This window comes from Erithacus rubecula, assembly GCF_903797595.1.
Source record: "Erithacus rubecula genome assembly, chromosome: 22".
NCBI lineage: Eukaryota > Metazoa > Chordata > Aves > Passeriformes > Muscicapidae > Erithacus > Erithacus rubecula.
Window position 1 is genome coordinate 4185470 of NC_136674.1, and position 20256 is coordinate 4205725.

Sequence of the window (20256 nt, forward strand, 5' to 3'; positions counted from 1 at the left end):
TGCCTGATTTAGTTTTTGTGTCTGTGAACTCTTTAGTGTTTAAATTTAGAAATGGATTGTTTTGGAACAAGTCACTTTTAAGATCGTTTCCAGGAGATTTGTGTGTAATTTAATCCCATTCAGGTTTGCTGCTCTCTGATCTGCTTGTTCTGCAAGACTCCAGGTTTTCTATTTCCCTTTACCTCTCCCACTATATTCTACAAATCTGTTGGGGTTTTTTTCCAGTCAAAACTACAGCAGCATTTATGAATCCTTTTATACCTTTTCTATTCCCTGTTCTTATTAATTGACAAGGTGGTGTTTCTTATAATAACCTGAAGGTTTAAAAAAATGTAACTTCAGTGTCTCTGAAGGATTTCATTAGTGATTATTATTCAGATACTCTAGAAATTGAATGTGTGTACTTTAGAAATTAGCCCAAATAATATATTTAGTGTTTTTGCTGTATATTCTCTTATGTTTACTATTAATTTCAACACTGCTTAGTTTAATATTTCAGGGCATATTTTTACTTAGAGCATATCAATGAATGAAGTTACTGATGAAAAAAATTATTCTCTCAGAATGTGACAGTCCATCATGACATCTCAACATTTGAATTTAATTTGAGACAGGAAAGAATTAAGTTTTTTTCCATACTTCCATCTAGTGTGCATGAGGGAAATTGCACCCATGGCTAAAATCCCAGCCATACTCCTAGGAGTTCCAGTTGGGCAAAGATCATCATCCAGAGGTCTTTGTTAAGCAGTTACTGCTGATGAACTGGCAGGTTTGAGATCCCAGTAATTTATGTGGTGGTACCTTTGTGATGTCCATAAAATGGTGATGTGTGAAGTTTGAGAAAAATCACCTTTCACCATGTGGTGTTTGTGTTCTCCTTTACTGTGTTCTGCTCTATTTACTTGTCACTCCGTGCTAGGATTTCAGCTGCTTGATTTATGAATTATTGCTATTGAAATAAAATTAAAGTGGCTGTTCAGTTATTTAAGAGCCAATTAAATCTGATTTTATTCTGATGTAACATTTCCAGTGAAAGGGCATAAAACACAGTCTGTGGGGGAAAGTTAGATCTAAAAATGGTTAGTGTTTATTTTTTATAATCTGGCCTTTCGACAGCTTGACTTGGCAAATAAAATCCTTTGCAATCTCACAGCAGTGACTGCAGATGTTAGAAGTTGCTCTGTATTAGAAAATAAAACAGGTTTGGTGCTTTCAGTGATCCTGTATAAACCTTTAGCTGTGGCTGCTGGTTGGAGAATGTATCCAGCCAGGAGAAAGGAATTTGCAAAGCTTTTGGAGAATACAATTTATTTACCAGCCTTTGGTGACTTTGGCAGGTAGAAACAAAGGGTCTTTTGGGAAGAAGGTTTCTCAAATCATGGGCTGTGCTGTCCTGAGGGATCCATGTTAGAATTAGCTGAGTTTCCAGTATCAGATTGTGCTAATTACTGAGAGGTCCCCACTCACAGGGGATGCTTTGAGAAGTGCAGCCCCAGAACCTTCATGCACGGACAGAAACGGGTCATTTGTGTTGTATTAGCCAAATTCACTCTTAAAAATCTGCTGGGGCATAGACACTCCAAAAAACTAAAGTCACCAGAAAATATCCTGCCAAGACTTGTAGTCCTAAATTTAAATACCAAGTAATACAGCAAGTGGAGAATGAACATGTACTTTTCATTATGTGTGGCAATTAAAATGTGTCTCTTGGTAGTGGTATTTCTTACTAGGGGAAATGACAGTGCCAATCCCAGTTTTATTCTGACAATTTCACACTGTACATGATGTCTGCTGTGGGCATGGAGGGTGCTGGCTGAGCCTGTTTCAATATGAAGAGCCTGGTTTGCCTTATTTTTTTTTTATTAAAAAGAAATCATATTGATGTGGATGTAATTTTATTTGTGACTAGACAAGCCTGCACTCGCCAGCTCTCAGGTTTGTGGCGTCTGTCTCCAACAAGATCATAGATAGGGAGAAAATGATTTATTTTAGTATCCAATGCTTAGATAAAACTCTGGTTTTGTGCAGATGGCACTGAAAGGATAACACATAGCTCGGACAAATTTGTATAAACCACCATGTATTTCTACTAGAATCCAAATCTTCAGTACATCAGTAATATTGAGGTTTATATTTTGGTACTAACCTGTGTTTTTTGGTGTATAGAATTAATTGCTGAGTGTAGAGGTTGGTGGTGATGGTGTATTCTGGTCTGGCTGCTTTGAGCATCTTGGAGGGTCCTTCCAACTGCCCAGCCTGGCATTTTACAGAGATATTGGGAATTGTCTGGTTGATCTTGGAGAATGCTTTGGAGTTTTGGGATGGAAAACGTTCAGGAGTGTGACAGTGCTCAGCTTTTTGGAGACAGCACAGGTGTTTGGGAGGGACCTGCTCCTCCCTCAAAGGCTTTTATAAAACACTTTAGTAGAGCACAGTCAAATTCTGATAGCGGCACTAATTCTAAATAAGTGTTTGCTAAACAACGTTAATGGATTTAAAATGTTTTTAGGAATAGTTATTAGTCCTTCAGTCTCGTATGGTGAAGGGAGTTTTGTCTCAATGGGGGGCTGCCATTTTAATGCTTCCTGGCAGGAGGCCTATTTTGATCATGCAAATTAGGTTGGAAAAAGTAGGCTAAGCCATTAAAAAGTAGGAGAGATCATGAAATTTTAAATTTTTAAGGTGACTGTTTTTCTAATTATTAACATTTTTATTATCATCATTCACATATGTCACTTCATTTCCCTTAATTCTCGTGTCCTCATCCCTTAACTCTGACAGCCTCAGTGCTGGTTGCTCTTGCATCCACCACTCCAAATGGAAGCCTCAGTCCATTGGCTATTTTATTCCCAGCAAGGTGCATGGAAATACTGCCACGTGCTGTGTTTTGTTGTATAATTAGAAATGCAGATACAGTCTTTTTACTTGCACCGTGGTTAATTTTTTCCTATTCCGTTAACATTAATGGGGACTGAAGGTTAAGCTTACGTAAACTCTGGATATTTGCAGGGTTCTTGTTGGCAAGGGAATTCATTCAGGGAAGTGGGAAAGTGGCACATGGGTGAGGATTGGAGGCAGTGTCCACAGAAGGCTGGATCTCAGCTGGGAAGACACCAGGGTTTTCAGCAGGATCTCATCAGGGTTTTATCATCCCCACCAGTTTCTGAGCAGGGGGCAGGGTGACACATCACTGATGGAGCCCAGGGTCCCTTTGGGGGTTTGGGGAAGAGCCCCCTGTTCCCCCCAGGAGCCACATGGATCCTGCAGGAACTCTGCAGCCCATCCCTCACATCCTGCTCCCCCAGGCAACGAGTGCATCGGCAAAAAAACTGCCTTGGTGTCCATAGGCTTGCAAGCTTCATTTAATCCTATTAATTTTTAATAGGAAATTAATATTAAGCCAGCATACTTCGAACATTTCTGTGGCCAGAAAGACCCTCAGCTCTTGTTTGGAGTGTTGGATCCTGCAGGAACAAGACCCTCCTGGAGCAGTATGGGGCTGGGAGCAGAGGGATGCTGTCACCTTCAGCCATGTTCCACCTCAGTGATCACAAGTGTTGGTTGGATTTCAAATCTCTCTCTCCTAAAGGAGTGTTGGGTGTTCCATGCATGGGTAAACAGAGAAGAACAAGGCATTTCCAGCTAAAAATATGCAACAAATGTATTTGTATCAATTATAACTGTGCTGACCCGACCAGAGTCTGATGGAAAATGCCACAGTTGGATATCAGTTTTACAAGGACTTCAGTAAATACTAATCTATGCAACTTAGGGATGATGTTGTGCAAGAAACAGCATATTTTTAATTGCCCTTTTCAGCTTTGCTACAGTTGATGTTCTGCAGCCTCCAGAACAGTAAACTCCAAACAGGAAGGTCGACTTTTGGAGCTGATGGTATCTTTGTCCTTAAGAGAGATTCTGGGAAAGTAAGCTGCATTCTTTAGCTCTTGCAACCCTTTTTAATTGTTTTTTCTCACAACCTTAGCCTGATCTTATCACCTAAGTAATTGTTGCATCATATTTGCTTTATTCTCCCTACTGGGATGTCAGATAATTGCTTTATACCTTTTAATGGAAAGTGTTTGAGAAGCCTGTTACCACGGGGACAGAGATGAGCAGTGGAGCAACTATTGCAACAGTTGCATTTATCCCATTTTTCTGAAGCTGGATGGGAATCCAGTAGGAGAAGGCTTGCATGGCTGGCACCTCCTCTAGAATTGAGCAGCAGCCATAAAGTTACTTGGTGTTTTAAACCCCATCATAAAAGTAAAGCTGCCAGCTCTGCTGTGCCTTGTGTTTGGGTATATCTCATCTGCGGGAATATTCAGCCAGACTTTCCCTTATGAAGTAGTGTTGTAGGGTATTAATTATTCATAGTCAGTTTAATTCTTCTTTCTTACATATTTAATTGTAATAGCATGCTGTATGTCACAGTGATTTCCCAGAAGAACTGTGCACCAAAGGCAAACCATTCAGGTATATGGTCTTAAATACATCCGTGCTAATCTTTGTTGTTTAATTTTGGAGCAGAATGGGATATTATCAGATGTTTCTTGCAGGGAAACAATTATGCAAAATCATGATTTTGCTTAATCTTTTCAGCTGAAATTTTCAAGCTGAAATAGCTGGTTTGATTTCCACTGATGACGTTTACGTTGTCTTGCTTATTTTATGAGGAAAAAATGCTTAATGGGAGGGAGGACGTGACTTTTGTTTTCTTCTCTGAAGCGGGGGAGCCTTTATCAAAGACTTTGGAAGTGTCAATCGATTCCTTGCAGAAGATGAAGGAAAGGAATAAGATTTTTATTGAGTTTTCTACAGTGATCAGAATAGCAATGCCAAGTGCTTGTGTGATTAAGATTTTTTTTTTTTAACAATTTTTTTTAACGACTGGGATGGGCTCTTAGTGCTTGATGTGAGAAAATATTGGAGGCACAGGAACTGCAAATGCATTCACAATTTGATTTGCATTACCCTCCTTCCAGAGCTGTTTCTCTCTTGTAAGACACTTGGTGAAGCCAAATCCCTCGTGTTTGGAGAGCAGGATTGTTCTCGGAGATTTACTGTAGGAGTTTAAACTTCTGAAAAATCTGTTTACAATGTGTCTGAACTGGAGCATAGAGGACACAGTAGAGACTGTTATCTGTTTACTGCTCAGATAAGGAGGTGGAATAGATTGCTGGCCTGTTTCTGAACTCTGCTTAATGAATGGTTGCTAGGCAAATTGCATCTCAATCAGCTTAATCCTCAAGATGTCATTTACAGGTCTGCTCTTTGTGAGGGCCAGAACCGTGCGCTTTCAAACTGCACAGGCCAGAAATTGCTAGCAAAGCAGCTTAGAATAGCTTGTTCAAAAATTCAGTGTACATGTGCTGCTGAGCTGCCCAATTTAAAGTGGCTGTTGTCGCAGGGCCGTCACTGCCTGGCCATGCGCGAGATGAGGCGTGCGGTGATAGACAGGAGGCAGCAGCATCCTTAGCACCGTTTCTGGATCAGCACAGCCCACACCACCACGTTTTGGCACTGGATTAACGTGAAAGAAAGCGTTTCTAAATGGGGACAGCACTGCTGACGTGATGAAAGGTATTTCTGCTTTGGCTGAGTTCGCTGGGAGCCGGGTGTGATGTTGGGGTGAGTACGTGGGACATGGTTAACAGGTGGAAATGGGAGGTGGTGTCACCTGGCATAGGGCAGGGAGCTGGGGCTGGTCTTGGTGAGAGAGCTTTAGTCAGGAGAGGGCACAGGCTGGGTTTGTGAAAGCTCCACGCTGCCTCTGGAACATTGGACTTTCTCCCGCGGCGTCAGGCGAGAGCCAATTAATCTCATATGCTGGCATGTGGGATGCCCACATACATTAGGCTCATGGTTTAGTCCAAAGGAAAAAGTTTCCTAATATAGTTAAGCTTTAACAGTCCCTTTGTAAAGAAAGATAACAAGATACTTGCTTTTATTGGTTTCCCATGACAGCGATTAATCTTGTTGCGGGCAGTGCATTGTTCTTTGCGTGGCTACACCTTCCTTTCCTTTGAAATACATCCTGTGAGTGCTGTGTGTCATGACACCAAGCATTCTGAAGGCAAACTGGAAAAGGCTGGACTTGTTGAATACAAAAGGCATTTTACAACTGTTCATGGTCACCTTGTGCTGATATGAAATGTCCTTCACATGACACAGTTATTAAAAATACAGGTGTGAGCGTCATGAGTGAACTTTGCAGTACGTGCATAGTTGGGATGTGTGCAGCTTTTGTGTTATTCAAAAATACTCAGGTTTTTTTTTAGGAAAAGATGGCATTAAAACATTGAGAGCTTCTCCAAATAAAACATAAATAAAATATTCCACCTCAGTCACAGGCAAAATGACAGTGGTGCTTGCATCTCTACGCTGTGGATGGGAAGAGGGCTGTCGAACAGAAGACTTTGTGATCAGAGAGTGCTTTTCATGCAAATGAAGATTTTATTACGTGCTGCTGAATCAGGGGCTTGTGTAGCGAGAACAGCACAGAAGTGATAAGATCACTTTGTCATAGCTTGAAATTTTGCCCAGCGTGTCTTTCAGATTGCTGAAACGGGCAAGAAACGCTCTTGTTAAGGGAGCAGCAGTAACTGATACAATATTTGGGGGGTAGGGCTGTTTTTTGTGATAGGGTCTGTCTGCAGGGTTCTGCCACGTGCCCACAGCCCTGATAGCAAAGCAAGGAAGAACTGCAACCTGTAGGTCACCCTGTGCAGCAGCAAAGTCCTAAAAGCTCTTGCTCCTGATGGGATCCCTGTTCTGCTCTGGATGAATGGGTACAGAATCTCCTCTCTGTTAGCACTGATCAGAGCAGAGCTGTCCATCCTTTTGGCTGGGATAGCCTGTGCTGCCCATTGCCAGGTTGTGCTCTCTACACATGCCATGGGGCTGTATTTTGCTGCAGAAGGCACCCATCCAGAACTGCCTCTGTTGGGTTTTCCTTTTGCATTTGTTAGCTAATATCATCTTCCCGATGTCCTTTCTTTCATGGTTAGAACCGGTTTGGTTTAATGAGGGCTGTTGTTGCCAACAGGGGAGTGGATCTGTGTGGTGGAACAGGCATCTAAATCTTCCCCTGCAGATGGGGAGCGTTCAGCATCCTGACATGACCTTGGTGAAAGTTCTCTGGCGTGTTACTTTCCCTCTTTATTTATCTCCTTTGCTGTGTAGCAGCTTTGCTTCCAGGGAAGTGTCTGAGCTATTGGAAATCTGTCCTCTCTTCTCTTCCCCTCTCCAGAGACATTGTCAGCGTAACACCCAAACTACTTAGATTGACGCCTGAATATTCTGCTTTTGCACAATCAGGAGGCATTCAGTGAAAGTAGCAAGGGGAGAAGTTTTAAGATTTAGGACTGACATTTTTAGACACTTTTCAATCCATAATTTCACACAATCTTGGTGAGGAAGGTCAGAGACTTCCTTCACATGGGGTGCCCTTGTGTGTATGTGTTAAGCATCCAAGTGTACAGCACAGGGGAAAAACATTCTTAACAGCCATCAGATTGCAATGTGGAGTTGTTCATATTTCAGATTCTTGTCTGAAGAGTCTAGGAACAAAATCCAACCCTCTGTGTTCCTGGAGAGTTTCAGAGCAGTAGGATGGAACCTTTTGCCTGTTTTTCTCATGCAAATTATGGTAAGGATTATTCAGTGTTTAAAATCTGGTTTATACTGGCTTCTGAATTTCATTTAAAATAAACATCTGGAGAGCTTTTTGATCTCCTGTGCAAGACTGTTGTCTGCCTGCCTCGTTAAAATGACTTCTGCTTAATTTTTAGTGAAAGGCAAAGACCTAGATGGTTTCAGCCCAGAGGCAATCTAAATGCTTCCGCTTCTGCAGTTAGAAATTTCCATGAGCAGATACTTAAAATCTGTTCTCTTAGGGAATGTGGCAGTGATAGGTATCTGTTTTTTCCATGCTGCAGTTTGGGATCTGCAGAGCTGCTACCTGTAGTGCCATTTGTACTCCTGTAGAGCCTCATTCTCCTGGTGCCAAGCACGTGCTGGAGCAGATGCTTCCTTCAAGAATTTCAGTCTTGTCCCTTTGCAGCTTGCAGTCCAAAGCCCTCCTTGGGAAGATTGCCACTGTGTTCTGCTATCCCACAGTCAGGGCACTCGGACAGGGAGTCATCAGTGATTTATTCAAGTAGCCATTACATTCAGAGTCTATTTTCTGTGATTTGACAGGAGCTCACTCCTCTGCTTTTCACTGGAGACTGGAGACTGAAACCTGTGCCCATGGCGAGGGCTGGGTATGTGTTTCCAGTGGATTTCTGGCTTTGAAACAGGTTCCTGTTGCTCTCTGCAGAGCCTGGAGCAGTGATCTGTGCAGGCAATGTCTGCAGAGCTGGAGTGACTTTACCTCTTTGTTTTTTTCTCCAGATTCATATCTGTATGAGATCAGCTGGTCCCACATCGTGTGTGAAGTAGTTAAATGCTACCCTGCATCTATAAGATGTGATTTTTTCTCCCCCTCCTTTCTAGTCTCTTTGATCAAATCAAATAAAAACGCAGTGCTTTCATTTCTAGTTTTATGGTTTCAAAGACAATCTCTTGACGTGCTCGAGCAGTCTGGACCTGAGTCCCTTTTTTTCCTTAGTCCAAAGGCTCGCTGTGTCTTGCGCCTTTCTCTGTATCAGCAGTTGCAATCTGCATTAGCTTTTATCTGCATCAAAAGACAAATGGAAGAGAGCAGGACCCTGCAGGAATGGGAAACAGACTTACATGTGCAATGGAAATATGTAATCCTGACGTTCAGTCTGCCACATGGAGTACAGACCAGTTCCTATACTGGAAATCTCTAGCCTATACTCTCAAAAATGGGGGTTTAGGTTTTAGGCTTTGAAGGTTGGTTAATCCCCTCCAGTGGTTAATACCAACATAAAATATTCTATGATGTCAGACTTTTCCTCTTAAATGCTTCTTTTTCCCCCTCTTTTTTTTTTGCATATGTCAACTATACAAAGCAACGCTCAATTTGAGAAATTAGCATTCAAGCACTCTGTAAGCACTTTATTTTTGTCTGCTTTGTGAGCAGCTGAACACATGTCCAGGCTGAAATACTCGGAGCTGCCGCTCCCCGACGCGCGCGTGCCAGGCATGGGAGAATTTGGAACTTTGTCCCGTGTCCTCAAGAGGCGCTCCCGATTCCCCCATCCTGCAAAGAAGCACATCTGCACAAATCTCCTGGGAGGAGAGGATCCCAGTTAAGCCAGATTGAATCATACCCAGGGAGATGAGAGCTCTGGTCGCTGTCACCCCCATCAAAATCCCAGCCGGGTCTGATGGCATTCGGGATGTCGCGCTGCGCGTTCCTCTCTCGGAGCGCTGGTGCTTAAAGCAAAGTGTGTTACTTCTCTGCATTAAGGAGTCAGATTCAGCTGTTCAAAGCAAGTTGATAAATTGCTTTTCATTAAGTGTCTGAGTGCCAAGGGGTTCGGTGTGTGTTCCAAGGAAAAAATACATTAATTACAGCTTCTGTAGAGCATTTATCAATCACGTAGTTATAAACACTACTAATGCGGTTAATTGAAGGTAGAAAAATTTACCTTTTTGAATTTGTTGACTGTAGCAATTCCGTGGCTGGAAAGACAAATTGGAAATTAAAACCTGGGGATACTTTTAGTGTGAAATGCACAATGGAGATCAGAGCTGTTGGAGATGAGTTACCAGGAGCTCACCTTTGTGCAGGCAGCTATGTGCTCTGTCTGCTGTTGAGGTGCAGGCTGCAGCAGCAGTGTTTGTTCTCTTCTCCCACACAGCCACGTTGTGTTTGCCATGCAAAGGGATCTCCCTGCCTCTGGTACAGTTTTAGTTCCCTCTGTGTCCTGCCTATACAATTTATTTATTGCTCTCTGTGTGTTGGGGTTTTTTTTAATAAAGGAAAAGGCAAGTGCTGAGGAGGAGTGATGCACAAAAGCAAACAAAAACATCCTATAGTCAGTAAAACTTTCTATGAAAAAAATATTTTGTGAATGTAAACTTCAGGTAAAGGTGGTGTGTTGGCAGCTGCTGAAGGAGTCAGGTGAGATGGTGCTGAAGTGTTTTATCACATCTTCAGACAAAAACCTCTGGTGCTTGTGGTGTGCAGAGGCTTTGAAGGCACCTTGCACTTTCGTGTTGCTTTCCCTGTGGCTGTTTTGAACTGCCAGCTGTGCAAGTGGCCATTTTTCATGCTTTCAGGAAAGCAGTGAGAATAGCAGAGACTCTTTACCATAGCTCACAACTAATGTATTTCTTGTCCTTTCTTCTATGGAGTTGTTGCCAGGTGGGCTTTGAGTTTCCTGAGAGATTGATAAGGACATTAGGTCTGTGTCAGGACAAGCCAGCAGGACACCAGCACCTTGTTGTGGAGGTTGACAGGAAAACACCATCCCAAGTGTCTGGTCCAGCTCTTTGGTATTCACATGATGCCTTCTATTTTCTGCTGGTGGGTGTTTTGTACGTGTGTTGCAGCTTCTGTTTGAGGTTCTTAAAATGCTTTTCATCTTTGCAGCTGGCTGCACAGTATCTCCAGCTACAGAAGGAGGTCTTATCTTGCCCTTACAAATGATAAGATGTGTATCCAAGAGGTGATGTGTTCATGGTCCAGCAGGAAGCTCTGTTGCTGTGCACAATCAGACAGAGATCTCCAGTTTTGGATCTTAAAAATGTATTTTTCACTGCTGGCTCTGTAAATGGGCTGTTAAAATTTCACCACATGTGGGACCATAATTCAGTGTCCAGAGAGAGAAATACTAAATCAAACTGTCAGTGTGACTGTGCAGGTTAGAATGGTTCACATGCATGACCAATGCAAACCAAAATCCATCCTCCTCATGAGCCCATGTTCATACACCACCAGCACACCTGGTCCAAAAGTGAGTCACTTCCTATTTTTATTCCTTTATATACAAGTTCAGTTTTTCTTTTGTTATGAAGTATAATGCATTCTGCCTCATCTTATTTGCAAATATTTCTCATTTTCAAGTGGATCTATTTTTAAAACAGGACTCAAAACATATTTTTCAATAGCTAACAAATGTCTGCTCTGTTGTTTGTCTGTTGAATAGAGGTAAAATTTGTTCAGAGTTAGCTCTGAATTTTTTTTTTTTTTTTAAATAATCAGCTTGTAATAAACAGGGGAAGATAGCTGCTTTCCTACCCAGGAACTGTCGTAATCCGCAACTTCTAACGATATTTTCGAAGGAAAAACTGTCTTCCTTCTGTCATGTGCAGCCACAAGGATTTCTGTAATTCATGATTAAGACTTTAATTCAGGGCTTTTACAGAGCAAGTGTGGAATGAGGGGAGATAATGAAAATGTTGATCTTTGTGAAGCAGCCACAAGAGAGGGAACTGTTTCATGTTTCCTTTCCCCTTTGCCTGGGCAGCTCTTTGCTGTACCTAAGAAAAACTTCCTTTTCAGATCTGGGAAAGCAAGAAAGCCAGGAGGGAGGAATTCTGCCCAAGAGTGGCATGAGGAAGCTCACAATTCTTGCATGTCCTGTGTGGTGAAGTAAAGCCCAGAATTATAACCTCATGCTTCTCCCACACATGGAACACGTAGGAAAGCTGCACATAACCCTGTTCCTGCTGAGGATGTTGAGGTTATAACTGCAGGCTGTCCCCTATGGGAAAGGGGTCAGTGTGTATTTTGGTTTCTTATCACTTGAAGGCAGAAGGAAGTTGCATAAAGGATGGAGAATGTCTGTTGGTGGGAATGCATGGTACCTCCACTGGGGTATGAGTGAGCAGCATCCTGTAGTTTGGTAGAGGCTGGGCTGTTCTGGGTTTCCTTTGGATGGAAATCATCTCAGCTAACTTTAATTTTCCCTCATGTTCACATGAGAACAGGCACGCTCGTGTCTGTAACTCTTGTTCCATATTTCAGAGCTGCTCTGATGTTGGAGATGCTGCTCAAGCATGTAGGAAGAAGTTGGGTTTAGTTTGCCCCGAGGATAATGGGTGCTTTGGAGGAAGGAATGTTTGTTTGTGCCTGACAGTATCTTGTTGAGGAAAATGGGATCTTTTGTGAATATTACAGCAGTGGGTAGGGAGTCTGTTTTCTATTTTGAAAATAGAAATGTAAGCCTGATATCCAGGGCAAATTATTTTGATGACAATACTGTGTTTACCTGGCCTGTGCTCTTAGCTGCTGTGGTTCAGCTGCAGCATCCTTTGCTTCCTCCCCAAATATTCATAGAGCCATATGCACCCATGAACATAGCTAAGATACATACCAGGCTGTGGCTTCATCCCTGTTTCCCACCAGTATAGCATGAAAAATTTGAAGTTGGAAGTTACCATATAAAAGGAGAAAGAAAATTAATTAAAGGTCAGAGTGCTTTAGCGTAGTGAAAATGGAGAGGAGGCAGATACAAAGCTATTCAAATTGCTTTTGACTTCAGGCATGTCAATTTTCCTATTTCTTGCATATGTTCCCGTGGTAAAAGTAGTATCTCATCTGTCTCACAACTGACCACTAGTATTTGTGTTTCAAGCACAGCCAGAAATTCTCATTTGAAGCTTTGGCCAAGCCCTACAATCGTCCTGACTTGTCTTTTCTGCATCTTTCCTTCACCTTAGGAGTGGCCTGCAACACCTGGCAAGACCTACTTTATGCCTGTGTTGTCTGTCAGCTCCTGCCACATTGCAGAATACAGAGTTAAATCTAAAAATACTCTTAAAAAGAGGTGAGGACTTTGAGCAAAGTAAAGTAAGCCACTGATTTGGGTCATGAAAGGGAATTGATGTCACTGGTTCTTCGTTGCAGCTTTCTTGAGCTAAGAAGTTCTGAGCTGTGAAGATGCAGAGGAGCCAGGGTGAGCAGGTGCTCAGGATGGGGAAAGGTGATCTGTGTCCATTTGTCCCCAGGAGACTGCCCAGACTGTGACCTTGTAACCTGATGTGAGAAGTCAAGGTGGTGTTAAATGCTCTGCAGTTTCATTTGTCTGCACAGTCTTCAGTGAAAAAACTTCAGGTAGAAATCTGTCACCTACTGCTGTCCTTTAAATAAAGAGTGACCATGGCATCAGGTGATTAAATGCTTCATCCAAAATTATGTCAGGAACCTGTGGTGAGCCAGATATTCCCTCCATCTCTCCAGTCATAGACTAGTCCATCATCAGGAGACCACTATTCTACCATAAATATGGTCAAGAAACCTGAAGCCAACTGTAAAAGGAATTGTGTGCAATTTTTGCCTGTGTCAGAGTGGTTACGTGGCTTCAGTAATGTTTGTTAAGTGCTTTGATATACTTTGGTGAAGGACAGAGTGTTAATAATTAAAATTGTAAAGAAGTTCTGGAGTAGCATGGGGTTTGACGATCGCTTTCTGGTCTGTTAGTTAACAAAAATGCAAAATATAAATGGACAAATCAGCAGGAATTGAGTTGAACGTTCCCTTCCCCCAGCCACCTGCATGGGCTGAGCACAGAAAGCAGCTAATTGTCTGCTCTGCTGCAGAGATGAAAGAAGCTGGTCCTACAACAGGAAAGGCTATTGAACTGCATGAAGGTGGTAAATTATCAGCACTGAAAACCTTTTGAGTCAGTATCTTTACGTGCTCAAAAAGTACATTATTTGTACTGGTATTGACAGCGTTCAGGGGCTGATAAAACCAGCGTCTGGTGACGTGTAGCTTATGTTTCAGTGCCTGTAATTAAGAGGTCTATAAAACTGAAACTTGTTTTTTGAAACTCTGTGCCATCAGCCCTGTTTGGGTGTAGCTGAAGGGTGTGTTTGGTGAGGACAAGCCCTCATAATGGCTTTATCTTGGCCCAGCTAACGAGCTGTTTGCAGAACTGCTCTGATTTGCACTGGGCAGAGTGTGAAGCAGCCTCGTGTTTGTCCATTTTCCTGCTAGCAGTTCCATTTGCAGAGTGCAGGCAGGAGCAGGCTTCTTGCCAGCAACAGCTTCATTCAGATTAGGGCTTTAGTTCAATTATGTCCAATTAACTTTTATTGCAGATAGCAGTGATAATTACTTGCAAGTCAATTTTTTGGCTGTGGTTATCCCAAGGCTAAAGTCTGAGCTTGATGGATTTTAATAACTGAAGTGACGTATAGCTTTTCCTCTAGTTTTTTTTCTTCTTCAGGCCTCAATTAGATGAAAGGTCAGAAGCTATGTAAAAAATCCATCTTACAATTAAAGCCAACTGTTCTACTCCTCAGCAGATGCATAGTACTGTGTTTTAAAATAACCTCTTGGGACAGACCTAAAAAAAGGCTTTTTAAACTCTAAGACCATAACCTTGAGCTGGCTGCTGCTTTATCCAAGGAGTGAATTTGATGGAGCTGATGTCACATGTGGCAGTACCTGAAGTGAGAGCCACCTCCTTGGCTTTTTTTAGTGCACTGCATCCTGTTCCAAATTACTCACCTAGCAGCCTTCAGTAGTAGCCCTTGGGCATGAGGAGTGTGATATGAACAATATTCCATTTAAGTGCTGTTATTCCAAAGCTGCTTCCTTTTCTTCCCTGTTGGGTGTTGCCATCCCAGCTCACAGAGAGGAACAGAGCTGTGCTACAGCAGCATTTAAATTCTCTCTGCCTTCCCCACCAAACCTATTTTGTTGCCTGAGTAACATTATAAATGGAGGTCAGCCTAAGAGGTGACGTGGTTTACAAGCAAAATCATAGTTAATTAAATGGCAAGAAGCAAAAATTGATTTTGATCGAAACTGTTGCAAGGGTTCCACAAAAGGTCCACCTGAATGCAGAAAGCCAAAGGTCCTGTGCTGGCAGGTGCTGACAGTGCACTCCCCATGCTACAAAAGGCGACTTTCTATTGTTCAGTTTCCTATTTATTTATCCCCAAGTCCACTCGATGCTATTGTGATTTATTGCCATTTCAGGGGGTGACTTCTCTGCCCACTGTTTTTCAGTTTTCCATTTATAAAGCATTAAGAGGATGTGATACCAGCCGGTGATGAATACAGTGCTAGTCTGGTAATTTTCTTCCAGGAAACGCTAAGATTTATCTCTGGCTCTTCAGCAGTCCTGGGAAAGGGCCATTCTGGTAAGTGCCCAAGAATAAAGGGCAGTTTTAGAGCTGAAAAAAGGCAGGAAGCCTGCATGATGGGTCTAGACACTGTCAAGCAAAGCATGGCTGCCTGGAAGGAGTTACATTGAATGCTGAGGTTGGCAGGAGGGTTCAATGTCTGCCGTTGACATGAACAAGTCTTTGAAACTTCTGCATTTTAGGTTACTTGGGGAGAGGGAAAAGGAATTATTCTCCTTGGTGCTGAGCAGCCTGCCAGGGGGTAAATGAGACACTGAGTTTCCCTCGGAGCATGAAAATTGGCCAGGATTCAATTCCGTTTCCTGGCAAGCTCTTGCAGACACTTGTACCAAAGAAACTTCACAGCCCGGGTTAGTTTTTGTTGTTGCCTGCAGCACTGATGCGTTCTGAGCTCGGCATGTGCTGCGTGCGCTCGGGGGGTTGCCCTAAATCCCGCCCATGGCTCTGGAACTTCACGGTGGATGTGGAACTTCATGGAACTGCCTTGTGACTAAAGAGCAGAGCACAGCAGCCACAAGCCTTTAACAACCCTCACACAGAGGCTTTTGGGACCCCAGGGTGCTGGAAAGTTGGAATAGTTTGGAGCGTTTCTTTGTGTGTGTGGGTGGATGCTCCCGCTTCCTCCTGCCCCCGGGGTTTGTGAACAAGCCCACAGTTAATCGTGGAATTTCAAACAGGACTTTCAGTTACTTTCAGGAACCTACCTTTAGACTTCACTGGCTTGCTTTCCACTAAACCAGCTCAGTTTCTCATGTTTCAGTGGCCGAGGGTGGTTTGTGGGGAGTTGTTTCCTTTGTGTTCTCACCCTGTAAGGCCTCTCAGGAACTAAAGATGTTGGTGTATCTAAAAACTTGGCAATACCTGTATATGTGGTCCATTTATGTGATGATAAAACTGTTAGAAATTTCCTAGTAGTTGCTTTACACCTAGATTTTACTCTAGGTTGTAAGTACCCCCTGATCTGAGAAGCACAGAGGCAGTAGATACTGAAAGTTGAATATAACTCAGAAAATGATACATTTTTAAGTTTAAAAAGGCAGTATTGTGGTAAGTTCTACTGGAACTGATTCCTAGCTCTGTCCCTGGACAATGGGTGGATGTGAATTCTTCCATCCTGGTGAGCCTTGTGGTGACAGAGGAAACTGTGCTGCTTGGACCAAAAACCATCCTGATATGCAAGTAAGGCTGAATGTAATAGTCATTGTGAAGATGTGCCAATTACCCCCAAATCCCAAGCACTGCAAATCCCTTTTAAGCTTAACATGCTTTGATTTAATTATTAATAAATCTTAAGAGAAAAAAAATCTGTTCACATGTCTAAACCTGCTATTTTGTGGAGCATCCTGCAGTACGTGTGCTGTTAAGATTATATCCTGCAGCCAGATTAGATTAAAATCACTTCAAAGAGGTGTATTTATTTATTTATTCCAATCTAATGATTGTTTTCCTCTAGAGATATGCTTTATCTTTTTTTACATATATATTTTCAAGACAGAGCTCGTTATGCTGAGTTTGGCAGTGTACAGCATCTGTTTAAAATGCAGTTTAAAAACTGAGATTTTCATGGCTCATAGCTCTCCATGACTGGGTGCCACAGCCTACTGGTCAGATCACTCTCCAGTTTGCAGCTGGCTGGTTTAGATGACAGTGGGATTGACCCTGGTACAGTGCAAAACCCTCTCCATTCCAGTTCCCCCAGCAGCACACCATTCATTCTTGGAGGGGCTGGAGCTTTGCAGGTGCTGGTGCCCACCCAGGTTGCCACCATGGAGCCAGATCTGCTGGTGAGAAGTCCTGATGTGCCAAGTTCAGTTCATCTCCTGCTCTGGACTAATTAGGGGGAATAAACCCAAGCAGGAGAGGCTGATGGGCCCAGCTGCCAATCCTGAGACAGCCAGCAGTGCTCACCTCAATCCCAAATACAGGCAGGGATTTCAGTTCATTTTAGCATGGAGTTGTCCATGCCAGCTCATGCTGGGGAAGAGTCAGGTCAGAAAGGAGTAGTCAAGTGCTAAGTATCTCAAAGGAAATAAATGTTAATTAATTTCTAACTAGAAAAAAATGAATGGGGTGCTTGTCAAGATATTTCAGATGTGTTTGTTTTCGAATACTGAGGTCTCGATTATGAAAACTGATATTGATTTCATAGAGAAGAAAAACTGAAGCAGGATTTTAATTATAATAAGAAATTCAGCAATGGAGTTATGGTCAGCACTTCTATACAAGTCTGAATTTCTTTTTCTAATGCTCAGCAGTGACCTAGATGTCATCAATTCGTTTACTGCAAATCAAACTAAAAGAGTGATTTTAGGCTTCCACTTCAAATTATTTTTGTAAGTCCAATATTTCCTTTAAAATTATTATTGCTGCCCCAGTCTTTTACGAACCTTTGGCATTACCTAAAACGATTATCTGCCTACGGGAACAACTTGCCTTTATAGCTCTTTCTAAAACATTGCTCTCCATACTGGAGCTAAAGCTTCTGTAAATACATGTTTTGACCTTCAAGGAAGCACTGCTGTCATGTAGCAGGAGCCTGGCTATTCCGAGGTGAATGCTGTGACCACTCCTAATCACTTGTTCTCTCTCCTAAAGTGCCATTATCCTGTTTATTGCTGTGTGCACCTCGCTGGGGCACTTCAGCAAGAGGCTTTCTGAGAGCGTCACAGTTCAGGCTCTAATGAGCATTAATGATGGAGCAGGTGAGCAAACCCTCCACACATCTTGCTGCCAGAAATGCTGTTCCCTCAGTCAGAGCACGGCTGTGCTCTTTCAGGGCTGCACACAAACTTGCCATCAATTAAATAATGTTTTAGACACCGACCTCCATTGGCCTGCAGGGACGAGAAGTGAATCCTTGGTTGGCGTCAGACGTTATTGGAGTAAAAGGTGGATGCTCAGATGAATATGGGAATAGTGTGATCTGTTTTTCTGTCTACAGTGAAGGCTCTTAATTTTGTTTGTCTGCTTTTCACTGAGAAATAGGTCTTGTTTGTGCCAGCCTTCTGAAGTTGATGAAATGAGGAAAAAAGGAAAATACAATTATTATTTTGTTCTTGCTGACTCTGAGTGTTTCTGTTGCTTACTCAGGTAAAGCTCCGACAACTCACAGTGGTTTTGTCTTCTGATTAAAAGAAACTGGAATCTTGTTTTGTCTTTTTGGTCTTGCTGGGCATGATTTGGGACAAGGAACTGCTGCCCACGGGCTGTTTGCAGAGTTTCACTGAATGTTGTGTACCCACAGTCACGACTGAATCTCATCTATAAAGGCTGAGCAACTTTTCAGTTCCTCAAGCAATTCCTTGATGTTGTGGATGTGACAGGTCTTCAGTCATCATTTCTAAAAGACTCCAATAATTCCATCCCCTTCAGAGAATCAGAAGAAAATCCAGGTTTAGTTTATTTTTCAAGGTTTTGCATATCTTGGACTTTGGGCAGTGCAGCTTGTTGCTGTCTCTTAGGAATGAAATGGAGAATGATCCCCAGTGCTCTGTTGGTGGTTGTGCTGTCAGCCCTGCACCTTGGTGAGGTGATTGTGTGTGTTTCTCACAGAACCAGGTCTGTGTTACTCTGCATGGGAAGGGTGAATGAGCAACAGCCTGCATTGTCAGACTGGCATTCAGTGCCCAGAACTATTTTTGTTAGTCCCAGTGGCACCCAGCAGGCTCACTCAGCCACACTCGGCCAGCTTTGGACAGCCCTCGCTCTGAAGATGCGGAAGCTCTCATAAATTAATATTTGTATGAGATTTCTTGGCCGTTGGTTTAATTAACCTTTGCGTGTTGAGCTGAGGAGATGCATAAACATGGAGCTAATGAACTGTACACAGTGAGTAATTGCTGTGCTGCAGGAATTCTTCGAGTCCACGCTGTTCACTCCGTTGGTGCCAGCGTTCCGTGGGCAGTCTGACCTGTGCTGGTGGTCTGAGGTGAGGTTTTGCATTCAAATCTCTAATAAAAGGTCTCTGCAGAAATGTGCTGTTGGAGGTTTCTGGAGCATGAAGGTGGCAGTGCTGACAGTGTCACATCGCTGTCATCACGTTGTTTGTGCCATCTCAGCAGTGAGACCCTTGCAGAAGTGGTCTCTGAGAGGTTTTGGTGGATGTGGCTTCTCATGTGTGGGCTCGAGCTTTCTCCTTCCCCCTCTTTTGATCTTTGAATGCCTCTCCAGTTGTTTTAATTGGGATTTGTGAAATAATGACTAAAATTAAATCAGCTTACACGTCTTGAAACCTGCAACTCTTCCCATGTTTTGGAGGTCATATAACAAATCCCATAACCTTTCTAGCTGCTCCGTGGATGTTTTGCTCTGTATAGCAGTGCTGATACTTGTGGACATCTGGACAAGGAGAAAAAAATATACTGATTTCTCCACCTTGGTCCCGGCAGCCTGTTTCCCAGAACTTTCTGAAGTGCTGCAGCCAGGAGGATTTGGCCAGGGGCTTGGACCACATAGAGATCTAGAGATCTTGTTCCAGCTTGAATCTCTGTAATTCCAGTAACATTGGACACTTTGAGCCCCAGTTAGCCTCATTGCTGGGATCCCTCTTTGCACAGCAATAGTGGGATTTGAGGGGAGCTGTGCCACGTTTCTATACAAAGAGCTTTAGTGCTCCATTTTGAGGTTTGATTTCTTAAATGCTGGACCAAACAGAAGAGGATGGTGGTGCCTCTGCAGCCCTTTTGTGCACATCTTGCTGTTATCTGCCCCACAGCAGCTCGGGTTAGTGAGTCTCTGCTGAAATGAAGGAAGTGTAGCCATCCATCTTTCAGCCTAATGGACCACAGAAATTACAAGCTGTAGCATGCAGCTTAATCTTGCCACAAGGCAGAGTGCTGCATACTTTGCCTTCAATTTATGCATGCCATCCCTTTTTGTTAAATGCAAAAGAGCAGTTGACAGGGTTTCTCCAGAGAAGTTGCTTGGTGGATACCAGTGCGTTTCAGCACAGTGAAATGAGTGATGGTGGTTTCTTTACCATTCATAACAACCACCTTTGAAATGTGAGGACAGAGCTATGGATTATTCTCTCTGTGTCAAGCAGCAGAGGAGAGTGAGGCAGCTATTTTGGTTTTAACCCTGCAGATGACCCAGTTCTTGAAGTATTTCCGTTGCCATTGCGAGATGCAGTCAGGACTGGAGCAGCGGTTGTGCTTGGTCAGGCCTTTACCCAGGGATGGCTCTTTGCCTCTTTCTTTTCTCTGTTCCTCCTTGTATTATAACTTTGAATTGTCTCTC

General features: G+C 42.9%; 1 protein-coding gene across 4 annotated transcripts in view; it reads left to right on the forward strand.

Annotated features, from left to right (window-relative positions):
* The window catches only part of FAM222B (family with sequence similarity 222 member B), a 36264-nt gene that overhangs the window by 5575 nt on the left and 10433 nt on the right, over window positions 1-20256 (forward strand). The window contains exon 1 of one of the 4 annotated variants that reach the window (XM_079324732.1): window positions 5411-5583. The exons of 2 other annotated variants lie outside the window; for them this stretch is intronic. In XM_079324732.1, the coding sequence (XP_079180858.1) occupies window positions 5577-5583 (7 nt within the window). In that variant the 5' untranslated portion in view covers window positions 5411-5576. Of the gene's footprint in view, window positions 1-5410; window positions 5584-20256 lie in introns of those variants that run through there. One more of the 4 variants, XM_079324731.1, reaches the window with a different exon arrangement.